Source organism: Schistocerca americana, chromosome 2, assembly GCF_021461395.2.
Source record: "Schistocerca americana isolate TAMUIC-IGC-003095 chromosome 2, iqSchAmer2.1, whole genome shotgun sequence".
Taxonomy (NCBI): domain Eukaryota; kingdom Metazoa; phylum Arthropoda; class Insecta; order Orthoptera; family Acrididae; genus Schistocerca; species Schistocerca americana.
In genome coordinates, this window is record NC_060120.1 from 773,932,417 (window position 1) to 773,945,714 (window position 13,298).

Below are 13,298 nucleotides of genomic sequence, written 5' to 3' on the forward strand. Positions count from 1 at the left end.
CACTGTGCACTATAGTGATTGGAAAACAAAACCTGTTGCATATTTCGAACTTAAGAAATTCTCCCCCTCACATTCAAATATACTTATTTTATTTTTGGTTCTATTTCTGCGTTGTTAGTTCTATCTGTAGCATTGTCAAATATGAGTCGCATGGCTGTGAATGCCATGAAAGTCAAAATTAATACTCTGCAGATTTTGTAATCATCGAATTGGGTGGGAAAAGAAAAATAATGTCAAGAAACACCTTAAATCTGACACATTCAGTTCACTGGTGGGAAAATACAACTGCTTCCCAACAGAACAGTCATTTGTTGAAAGCTTAAATACAGCCAAGAGCACCACTTAAAAAGTTACAAATAGTGCAGTTCATGACATAAGTTCATGGCTTGTAGAAAATAAACTAACACTAAATCACAGTAAGACTCAAGTTCTTACAATTTCTAACACACAATTCAACAAAACCCAACGTTTTAATTTCACAGAATGGGGATATGATCAGTGAAACTAAACAGTTCAAATTTCTGGGTGTTCAGACATATAGTAAACTTTTGTGGAAAGCCCACATTCAGCTGCCATTTTTACTATTTGAACGGTATCTGAAGCAAGTGATCGTTTGACACAAAATTTAGTCTACTTTGCTTATTTTCATTCACTTATGTCATATGGTATTATATTTTGGGGTAACTCTCCCCTTTCTAAAAGGATATTTTTGGCTCAGAAACAAAAGGTTCTGGCAATAAGTGGTGTAAGATCATGAACCTTTTGTCGACCCCTGTTCACTAGTCAGGGTATTTCAACATGGATCTCTCAATACATATATATTCTTTACTGGCATTTCTTGTTAACAGTATCAGCTTATTCGCAAGAATAAGCAGCTTTCACTCGGTTAATACTCGGCAGAAATCAAACCTGCAATTGGTTCGGACTTCTTAACTTTTGTGCAGAAAGGTGTGCAGTACACTGCTGCATACATTTTCAGTAAGCTACCACAAGAATTCAAAAATCTTAGCAGTAATCCATGTGCTTTCAAATCTAAACATAAGTGTTTCCTCATGGGTCACTCCTTCTATTCTGTCGAGGAGTTCCTTGAAAAATTAAGCTGATTCTTGTTGTGTTGTTGAGTGCATTTACTTAAACTTGTGGCTTGACTTTATTTGGTTTCATAAACATTTGACTTTTATCTGTTACTACTTTTACGTTGTAATTTCATGTACTGACATGTTCCATGACCTTGGAGATTTACTCCTCAGTTTGGTCCTACAGAACTTGATGTGTAAATAAATGAAAGAAGAAAACGAAGCCCATTTTGGAGGAGGGGGAATTGGGGAACCTGTTGAAAAGCAAACGTTCCAGTAAAAAAGTTCTTCAGTCCATACTTTTTTGACTGTCGCTTTTAAACCACTAAGTTGGTTTTCATTTATGTATTACAACCACCTTTTAAATATGTGTGTCTAATCATTTATAAACAGAACAATAGATGCAAATTTTGCCAAAAACACATGTGAATTTCACCAAAAATAAAAGCTACACTTTCCAGTTGGTAGTTATATTCATCGGATAAGAGTGTTTGTGAAAATTTTAATAATTTTTTTCATAAATTTGCTGTTGAACTTGAAGGCACTAACCTCTAAAATTTCCTCAGATTCCTATATTTACTTTGAAATAAAAACTCACTTGAAAAATAGGGGGCAGAGTAATTCAGAATTGAACGTTGCACCTCAAACACACTGTTGCTATTCCCGCTCAGTAAAGTTAACATCTACGTAATCTGTGTGTTTATGAATCATTAGTTACAAATCGGTGGTGTGGAATAAAATTTAATGTATGATCAGTACGAATACTGTATATACACAAATATAAGCCACACTTTTTTTTCCGGTTCTTGGAATTCAAAGAACTGTCTGTGGCCTAGAATTGAGTGCAAAGCAAATATGAAACTATGAAAAATAGCACTAGGAGCTGCCACAACTAACTTTTGCCATCGAATATCAGTAGTGCTAAACAGGGGTGCTGTGAAAGTGCAAACGTGAATACTACTGGTGTCAAAACTTCTGCACTAGTAAAAATACAAAAAAAGAAAGTAAAAGTTGAGTCTCTGGAGTGGCTTAGATTCGGGTAAATATGATATTTTTGCCCTCGAACCCAGTTTGACAAAGTACAAATTTTTGTTTAAGCTGATGCATGTAAGCAAACAGTATTTCTTTATCTCAAGATGCTGCATGATGATTTGGTTGTCCTCTGTTTGTGTACCATTCTAGAGAATTTATTTCTTAGATTGCTGAAAGAAATGTTTCATTATTTTTATACATGCATAGGTGATTTTTCCTTGTGACTTTTTTACTGAAGGGGGGAGGATCTGTGCCTGGACACAGGTAATCCTGAAGCAGTTCACTTGAGATTTACCAGCTGATTGAATGTGGCCTTGCTCACTTCTTAACACTGCTAGTAATGGATCCACGGTTGGTTTATTCAGGGGAGGAGACTAAACTGCGAGGTTATCGGTCCCATCGGATTAGGGAAGGATGGAAAAGGAAGGCGGCCGTACGCTTTCAAAGGATAAATGTTTATTGGGATCAGGAGTATCATCCTTCTGTTATCCTTCTTTGTTATTATTCAGATTGTCATTGCCCATGTTTTCCACAATGACTTTTCTCAGGATAATTATTGTCGACGACTTTTCTTCACATTTCTGTATTGGTGGTATATCGATTAATATTTTGAAAACGAGTTTGTTTAATGTTTGAATAAACTTCTTTCTCTTCATTTTTATTCTTCTTTCGCCTTCTTCCTCCTTCTCCTTCCCATTCGGAAATTAATGTAACTGTTGACTCCATCGTATGATTGCCCTGTGTGTCATCCTTCTTTGGGTTTAGATAAAAATTATTGGTACAGGAGATGACTTTCTTGTCTCATCTCTTGCTAGTGGAAGAACCGTTACTTTCGGTAGTTTTGAACATCATTGATAATTTTATAAAAATTGAATTACTTGCAGATATCACTGCTTCTGATTTTCTCTTACAAAGTCACTCTGTTGGTAAACTGTGAAAATCTCATTTCAGATCTTTCTATCATGCTCTTATCTCGTTGCTTTAGTATCCATGTCTGACTTCTTTTGAACAATGCAGTTTTAGAGATGATAATGATGATGATCTTCTTCTTCTTCAACTTCCAGTCCCTGGTGTGGTCTTTTTAAAATATAATCCTCTCCATTTCTTTAAAGTCAGTACCGCCATTAGACTTGTTTATTTGCAGTGTTACATTGTCTAAGGGTCGATATTTCTGGTAAAGCCATTGCTTTGTTTCATCACTGAAATGAAGCAGCAGGCTTTACCAGAAACATCGACCCTTTGACAATGTATCTAATAGTGTATTTTCAATACAAGAGTATGCCATCTTAGGCACTGTATAACACTTAAAACACTTGATAATGACACTTTGAAGCCGAAATCATGATTGTGTAAGTGTAACTGTAACACTTGCAAATTAACAACAGCCTAATGGCGGTACTGACTTTCACCATGCTATTCTCTACGCTATTTATCTCGTATCTTCTCCTCATCACACATTCTTTTGCTCCAATGATCCACATGTCTCTTGGTCTTCCTTTAGGTCCTTTGCATCATGTTGACATTTCATGGGCATGTCTGCCAACTCCCATTCTTTTACATGCCCATACCATTATTTCTTGTAATACACCCTTACTATTGTAATTGTCTCTTTCCTATGATCTCTTGCATGAGTTAATATTTCTCTCTCCATCTCATTTCTTTCTCTATCCATTCTTGTAAGTCTTATTCTGCTTCTCTGAAATTTCATCTTGCAAGTGTGTATCTTGCTCGCATGCCTCTTCTTCATTGCCCACATTTCTAATGCATACATGAGTATTGGGGCATAATATGCTCAGTGTAACACCTGTTTGCATTTTGGCAATTCATCCTTGCTTCAGACCTGGCTCCTTGCATTCTGCAGGAAACCATCAGCTTGCATTCCACTTTATTAATCTCCTTATCATTCCTTCTGCTGCCTTCTGTTATGTTCCCCAGGTACTTGAAACTTTGCACTTCCTTCAGTACTTGCCCTCTTAATACTTGCATCCATTGCTACTCTCCTCTTATTCCTCATTGTCACCATTATTTACACTTCTTTGCATTAAATTTCAATTCATAATGTCTCATACCGTTTCCTCCAATATATCTAGCCTTTCTTTTACAGGAAAACCCGAAATTAGCAAACCCACTTTTATGGATATCCTGCTTTCAACAAATACTTCAGTAGGTTCCAACAAAACTTCCATAAGACAAATGTTGTTCTTCATCACTTTTAATGAATCACACTTTAAGAAAAATTCCACTTTTAAGGAATAAGCATGAAACATTCTAAAATTCAATTCTTACATAACTCCTAACATGTCCAAGTGAATTTCAGATTCCTTTCAGTTTCTTGCACAGATTTTTTGTTGTGTGATGGCAGTATATGGCAATCAGTTCTTTTGCTCAATGCCAGCAGAAGAATTGAACAGATCAGAAACAGATTTCTATTTTGCCTATCAGGTCAAATGATCTGTCGGCACAAACTCTAAGTTATGAAGCACAAGGCATGAAGTGTTATCTTTGTTATTGTTAAATTTATCGGTTTTACTTTGGTGGATTTATGGCTTGTAAATGTAGAAAACTCGAGATTTAGCAAAAGCTGACCATAATCTTTGATCTCGGAAGACAATTGCATCATAAAACTCTGATATAAAGAATAATTTGGCACCGTCTTCATTGTGCAGTATTCTCAAGCACCAGGGAAGCAGTTTACAGGATGTATACATTCCGAGAAATTTAGAATTCTGTGATTTTTTCATTGTTTTAGTTTTCAATTTAATTTTTGTAATTTTGGCTGTTGGAAGAACTGATACTCTAACAAAAAATTTTTACTCAGCACATTACTGCAGAATAATACTGCAGCAATAAAACAAACAAGAGAATAACATCAAAAGAAAACTTCAGCTGCAAAGAAAAGGCACATTACAAGAACAAATCCCAGTGCACACACAAGCATCAGCTGATAGGCTTTGGGATGGAGACTGTTCAATACTTTGTAACAACTGACTGCTCTTGATGAGCATGACGTTACAATTGTTTACATTTCTAATAGGTCATGGGAAAGTATTGCAAGTGGTCGTTTGAAAAGCATTACTTTCAAAGCAAATATCCTTTTACATGAGATGAATTCCGTCACGTGTGAGAATGTGTGACAAATTTCTTAAAACACGGAACGTTTGACTCTCATTCAAAACTTAATACTGAGGACCAACCATTTAGAAAAATTTTGGGCCCAGATGACCAGCCATTTATGCCATCATTTAAAAATTGCCTTGAAGAGTGCTGTTGAAAATTTTAGTATGCTGAACAACTGGTTAGATTGTTGTAAAAAATATGGTAATCTCTCATTTCAGAGTGTAAGTGGGGAGATTGAAGCTGTGGACTTAGAAAGTGCAAACCATTGGAAGAACTTTACAGTGCCATAATTAATTATAAGCCCAGACACATTTTTAGTGCAAATGAAATTGGCCTCTTTTACAATTTACTGCCTGAGAAAATGTATTCTGTAAAGAAAGAAATGAGGTATAGATATTAAAAAAGTAAAGGAAGAATCACTGCACTAGTGTTTGTAAATAGTGATGAAAGTGAGAAGTTGCCTTCACTGATAATAGGGAAATTTAAACTTGCAGGTTTTTTTAAAACATAAAACACTACCTTATACTTAAGAGTAGAAAGCAATGTGTGAATGACATTTGGAATCTTTACAAGACTTCTTAGTGTTTAGATGTGACGATGAGCGCAGCAGGTAGAAAAATAGTGCTTATTGTTGATTGATGCCCTGTATACCCCAGGGAAGTGTGATATTCCAGGGCTGCAAGTCACCTGCCGCCTTTGAACCTGGGCGTAATACACTATGTTAAAGGCAGATGCAAAGTAACAGTATCCAGAAATGAATTGCATTCCTGGAGAGGAAGGAAGTTATGATTCAACATTCTGGAGGCTATGCATATGTTTGTTGTGGCCTGAAATTATATAATACAACAAACTGTGTTAAATCGTTTTGCATATGCTGTTTGTTGTACATCAGTTGCTGTTGAAGACAATTGTACCAGAAGAAGAAGAATGGCGTGGATTCACAGATATCCTTGAAGATGTGACATTCCAGTTCATTGTTTCTTGTGATGAAGACTTTCTGACTTCCACACTCAAGTTGAATTTAAGTAGAAGTGTGAAATGCTAGTGCAGGAACACACTGAGGTAGGAGGTGGTGGTGGTGATCCTGATGATGGTAATAGTAAGTAGAAGAAGCAGGAGGAGGCCATTTCACCAAGTTTTGTAGCTGCTGTGCTCTGAATTGACACCATCAGGAACTACATTTCCTTTTTTAATGTCACAGAGTCAGTTTTCGCAAAAGTCAACCATCTGGAGTGACAACTTCTGTCACTAAAACATGCTGGAAGGATGAAATAAAAAACTCTTCTTGATTTTTAAGAAAACGAAAAGTGTGTTCTGCAAAAAATGTAATGTGTGTGTGTGTGTGTGTGTGTGTGTGTGTGTGTGTGTGTTTAAATTTGTAGCAAATTATTGATGAGTTTGGAATTAAAAGAGATCTTACATCACCTAAATGTATTTGTATTATGATTCTGGGACTCTCCTTACTAGGCAAAACCCCTGTGTAAGAAAAAAGTATTTAGGTCTGCAGAGATTTGCTAAAAATGGGTACTACTATACCTCTCCTCCTCAGTTTCCTGACACCATTAAGTCATCTTTAATACCACTGAAATCATACCGTCATCTCTGATTTGTGCTGCCATTTCATAAATTGTCTCATCTATAACAGTGATCAGACATACAGATTGTAATGCACTTCTTTGCTCTAGCCCACTTTTCTGTTCAAACCAGTCTGCCTTGTCTCCTCCTCATTTTACACAATTCTCACTTTCGTTATACATCGCCTGTATTCTTCTAATAGTCAGTCTTCCAATTCCCCTTTTCTGAAGGGTTTCCCAGATCGTTCTGCTTTTCACACTATCATACGACTTCTCAGTGCACAGGAATGCCATTACTAAATTTATACCACTTTTGCAGTGTCTCTTTGAAGCTGCATTACACTAAAAATTAGATCAACTGTCGTCCTTCCTGGTCTAAACCCATATTGTTCCTTTCTCAGTCCTCCTGCCTACTACCCTCCACAAATGCTTTTCCAAAATCTTCTTGAATACCTTGGCAGCATGACATATCGCCTCATTTCCTTCTTTATTTATCCTTAACCACTCCAGTATCTTATTTCACTCACTGTCCTCTTCCATCATTTTTGTCTACTCTTCCACCTGTTTCTTCTTCTGCTGCTCTTCTGCTACCTCTCACGTAGCCATCTTCTTCTTAGCATATTCTTTTTTTTGCTATGTCTGTTTCTTTTCTGAAACAATGGACAGAACTCTTTGTTTTTCTTTGAAATTTTCTCCCTCCTGTACGAGTCCATGAGGCTGTTTCTTTTCACCTCTTTGCATCACTAGCTCTTGAGCACACTTTCTGCTGTTATGTTTTGAACTTCCCCTTCCACCTCTAATGACAATGAACTTTTGTACATTGATCTTTACTGTTTTCTGAAATTCATCTTTGTATTTATCGTCTTTCAACTCCCACACTCTTGTCTAGATGATAATGATATGGATTCCAAGAATTTAAAAAAATTTTGTTGTGTGTTTCCCAATGAGCCTATTAACACATCCATTCACTCTGTTCTATTTCTAGAGCTAAACCTATTAGATACATTATAACCCAAATATCTAAATGAATTTATCTTTCACGTTCTGTCCGCATTGAGCACTGGTTAACCCATCTGTAAAAATTTGCATGTAGGGCCATTGGTTTTTGTTTCATTGGTTTATGTTTTCATGTTTAGTTAAAATACTTTTCAATTTGTATTTTGAATCTGTTATTAGTGCCCAAACACCCGTGAGAAGTATTGACATAAAATCATTATTTTTCCCAAATGTGTGGTTCCACTCTGCTACTCCTTTACAGTCTTGTTCATTCTATGTACAGGTCAAATAAACTCACTTTTAATTCACTTTTGGAGTGTTGATTACTATTTAATCACCTGTCTTTCTTATTCCCCAATCTCTCTCTTCTAAATTCTCGAAATTACTGACAACTTATGATTACCAAACCAGCAAATTTGTGCCAGATAATGCAACCAATTTCGTTCGTGCCATTCGTAATCTTATTCTTGTTAAATTATAGTTTTGTATGTGCTGTGGAATACACACATGCCGACATGCACATAGTTAGATGTGAAAAAGGGTTTCTGAATCAGTAAAATTAATCAAGATTTTACGTATTAGGCGACTCCTTGTATACACTCTTGGACAAAAATCAGAACATCTTCCATCTTTTTAGAGTTTCTTAATTCGTTCAAAATTTATTGTTAAATGTTAATGTTCAGTACATGAAATGGTTACATTTACAGATCAATGGCACTGGCACATCTGAGGTAGCAGGTGTGAGCCCATGCTGAAACAGCCGTATTGGCACACAATGTTGTCTCCACAAGCAGCAATATAGACATTGACTCCAGCATGCTCTCAATAATGCAGGTTCAAAATCATACATTACTGGTAGTTGTCACATAAATTTGCAGATGTAATTTATGGTTTAGGATGGTGCGTGGGCGAGGCATCGTTTTAATAGAAAGAGGTGTATTGTTATGGACAGAAACTTAGTATAGACTGCATTGTCAAAATTATTAACGAAGATTTGTTTGCGTGTCATAATTTGAGGAGATGATGCTGGATTGTGTGGGGAGTCATCAATTATAACATATCAACTTGACCGCGAAATGTAAACTTTTGAAGGATACATTGTGGAAAGAAGTAGTGGAATAACAATTCCACCTCCCAGTGCCCTAGAGAAGATATTGTTGCTTCATTGTAATGCCTGCATTGAGAGTTACAGTTGCCATTGTAAACTGTTTTTGTGAGCTTAAGTTGTTGCTGTCAGGTCTTAAGTTCCATACGTCATACGTGAATGTTAATTTCCAATAATTTGTCCCTTATCTCATAATAGTGAGTTTAGGATTTTTTGCAGTCTGTGTAATTTCAACCTTGGGGGGTAGCTGAACTCCTCATTTGCGCAGCTGTCTGTAGAGCTACAATAGATACTAACACATTTTTGCATACCATATAGCTCCTTGCTGCTGCAGTGACTATTTTGTTTATACTCAAACGAACAGTTAAACCAAAAGGCACTTGATTTCTTGAATCAAAACTCCCATTAAGATTCTCGTAAATTTTGTTTTAGTAGGCTTTCTTGTCAGCAGTAAGTAGAACCTGTCTGTATTTTGTATTTTATCTATCCGTGTAATAATAATCGTGTTTCAGTTACATAACATTTGACACAAATAATACGAAATTTCATACTAGTTAATCACAGATAAGCATCATTAATTAGATTTAGGACTTATTCCTTTCATTTTTATGTTGTGAGTTCTCTGCTCTCAGTATTTTGTCGTGAGTCTGTTTAATAGAAATTGATCTTTTTCTTTTTTTCTTTTGATGGTAGTATGCTACTATACCACATTGTATGTGTTACCAATTAAGACTCTTTATTTGTGAAGTGTGTGCCCTTTTTAAGTTTTTGTGTGCTTTTTTTGCTTTTAGGGGAAAACATCAGATTTATTTCATGTCTTGTATGAGATATGTTTGAAAAGTAAGGGCCACTTGCTTGTATTGAGATGTTGGCAACTCATAAAAAGTTGTATGAATGCAGCAGCATCTGTTGATTGATTATGAAGCCACAGATATCATTGTTTTGGTTCGGTAATTAGGCTGTGGGTGGAAGCAAACAATAGCTTCAAAAATCCTTGCTAAATTAAGACCCTTACTTATGAAATATACTGTTTTGGTTCGGTAATTAGGCTGTGGGTGGAAGCAAACAATAGCTTCAAAAATCCTTGCTAAATTAAGACCCTTACTTATGAAATATACCTCATACAAAACTGTAACTTGTCAACTGAAAGAGTTCTCAAGTTTCATTAACTTATGCAGGCAAAAGTAATACAGTCAGAGTTCTTTGGCGCATTTAGTAATTTGTGTAATTGCCAAGTAAAATGCATTTCTATTCATAGTTAACCATTTTTGTTACAGGTAATGAAAAATTATACTGTGATTGGTGATGAAAAAGTGAGCAGCATTACATCTGGTGATGATGAGAATGAAGCATACAGTCCTTCGAGGTCTTTCACACCCCCACCTTCAATCCCATTTATTGGACCTTCAGAAACACAATCTATGCTTCCTTCTCTTCCTTCAAATATATCGATACCTTCGAACCTGCATGAGATATTAGCCAGTATAAAGAAACGTGAAACAGATCTACCAACAGCATCAGGATCAAGGGGAATTGACTTAAAGACAGATCCTATTGTGCAGAATTATGCAAATACTGGTCAAGATGTTGAAATTCCAGGACTAAATGATGATATGAGTAACTCACCTCACTCATATAGTGCAAATAAACAGTTTCAAAGTCCAACGGAGCCGCCATTAGGCCAATCGGCAACATCTGTAGTACCTGCCCTGTTATCACTCTCTACTCCTGTTGTGCACCCTCATAGTATAGCTGCACAAACAATAGAAACAAGATCTCATAGGGATCCTCGTCAACGAAGTTCCGTTCCTTGTGATACATCTATTAAGTCATCTGGAAGTACATTGAGTAAACTGTCTGATGATGATCTCATAAAGAAAGCGGCTGAAATGATGGAAATGGAGCACAAAGATTCGCTTGACACAGACAAACATAATGTGTATCCCCAAAGTATGCCACCCAGTGCAGATAGTTTACACAGCACATCGAGTTCAGTTGGCAAGATACCAGCGCACCAGCCATTACCTCCAGGCGTAGAGGATGAAGACTATGGATCATATGGGACACCTTTTGTTCCATCAGTTCCTTCAGCAAGTGGTTCAGCGACACACAATATACCAATGCCACCACCAGTTCCACCCAGTACAAGTTATCAAGCACCTCTTCCTGCTCCTGTGCCGTATACAGCTACTCGTCGCTATACGCAACCTCCACTAGCGTATAATTTACCAAGAAGCAAAGAGGCTAGTTTCACTTCTTCTTTTTCAGCTAGTTATTCAGATGTGAAGACTGAAATTAAAGTTGCAGAACCAGGCTCATCAAGGAAGAAACGCAAGTTTCATGATGATGTGGTTAGAAGTGATGCAAAGAGAAGTAGGGGGGGATCTCCAATAGTAAGTTCTCGTGATACATGGGATAATAAAGCACCAGTTCCTTTGAGAGGAAGATTTAATATGAGAGGTAGGGGATTTGTTCGTGGTAATAGAGGATTCATGAGGAAGGGAAGGGGCATGGGTCCTAGCAGAGGAAGGTGGGGTGGTCCTCCACCAAGTGAAAAACATTTCAGCAGGCGGTCCCCCCGATACGATGCTAGCATTCGATCAGAATGGGATATGCATATTAAAGACTTTGAACAAAAACATCGTGAGCGTACAAGAGATAAGCATAGAGAGCGAGAGAGGATGCATGATAGGACTACAGTAACGCAGAGGTCATCTCGCAGCAGTAGTAGAAGGAACAGAGACAATGAAAATAGTGATTCTTCGTGAGTAGTGTGGTTGTTGATACAGAAGAAAAGACATTGTTGCTGTAACATAACATGTTCTGTGTTAACTCCTCCAAAATAACTTATTTTGTAGAAGACTTTTGACTTTTGTAACATAGTTAATTACCTATACATATTTTATTTGGTAAAACCGGGGAGGAAAGTGAAGACAGATCTTATCTTTGTACTGAAATTTATTTGTAGTCACTCTTTTTCCTGCCCCACTCTTTCTCCTGCCTGTTGCTGCTGCCACCCTACAGTGCACCCTCCAATTCTCCTGTTCGTCTAAAATCCCACCCCCTCATCCACCCACCTTTACAGACACTTTTTGTTTTATGCGCACATCTTTTAGCCATGTATTCGGATGTGTACAGAACACAGAACTTGTTTGTTTCAGCCTTGAAATAAAGATTTGCATTTCATTATGTACATTTCTAAATGTGTGAAGTGTTATGAATTAATGTGGCAGAATTTAGGAGAGAGAGACTAAAAAGGAAAGTAGCAAACTGAGTGAAAGCAAATTTACTCAAGTGTCCCCTGTTTTGTATAAGGACTAGGTGCTGTGAAATTGCTTGAGTGAATATTTTCATAACATTGAACAGTTCTGTGGAAGCACACTTCAGAATTTCCATAGCCTTTCTTGTTGCTTGCTAAGTGACATTTCGAAGTTCTGTAGGTGTGCAGTGTACAGTAGAGTGTCTAAAGGTACCTTTACACAAGTTGAAGTAATTGCTTTGTACAAATATTTTTATATGGTTTGAATGTGTAAATAAGTGTCTTTAACATGTTATAGTTCTGTAAAGAACATTTCACTGTATAATTATTGTAAAGCCTATTTTGAAACCAGTGATCATTTTTCACAACATTCATAAACCAATGTTTTACACATTTCCTGTTTTAAAGGAAATAGTTTATTTCACCTCATTTTTCATTGTAAGGTCCAAATTGAACATAGTGTCTCATTGAAACATGTAATTAATGCATTTTTGCATGTGACTTTTAAAACAAATTAATGTTGTCTGTGTACAGTATGTTTTGTATGGACTAAACAGTGTATGTAATGTGTGAGCAATTTGTTAATTGTGAATTGTAGAATGTATGGTAAAAAGTGCTGTTAGTGTGTTCAGGTGAAGTTCCTTGCCTGAATGAATTGTTTTATTTGTATATGGCAGAAAATTTAATTCAATTTTATTTGTATAAAATATTTACAAAAGTGTGAGAGTTATTTATGAACTGCATATATTAGTACATGTGTATGTCTGTACATAACTGAACTTGTACAGAAGCCTCACTTAAAAGATCTCTTTCAAACTTATGTGGTTGTTCTGACTTCATTTCAGTAGTACTGAACATGAAAAGTATCACCTGTGTAATACTTGTGTTGTTGTGTAAAATATTTTTATGTCCAACATTTGTTTTCTTAGTCATCTATTCCATTTACTGTTGAAAAGGCCATTCCTATTCACAGCATTCTCCCTTTTCCTCGTAATGTTTATCTGTAAAAAATAAATTAATCCTTTATTAACTTTGCATCATAAGTAGGTGAAATGTCAGTGTACATGAATTTACGAAGCATTGCCATCTAGTCAGTTCCTAATGTGTAGATTAAACAGTGATTCACTTGCCCAAGTATT

The 13,298-nt window shown here is 36.4% G+C and overlaps 1 protein-coding gene across 2 annotated transcripts in view; it reads left to right on the forward strand.

Annotated features, from left to right (window-relative positions):
- The window catches only part of LOC124595168, a 236,997-nt gene extending 223,924 nt beyond the window's left edge, over positions 1-13,073 (forward strand). For both annotated transcript variants that reach the window (XM_047133780.1, XM_047133781.1), the window contains exon 17: positions 10,178-13,073. In XM_047133780.1, coding sequence (XP_046989736.1) covers positions 10,178-11,668 — 1,491 coding nt within the window. In that variant the 3' untranslated portion in view covers positions 11,669-13,073. The remainder of the gene's footprint in view (positions 1-10,177) is intronic.
- The last annotated feature ends 225 nt before the right edge of the window (positions 13,074-13,298 follow it).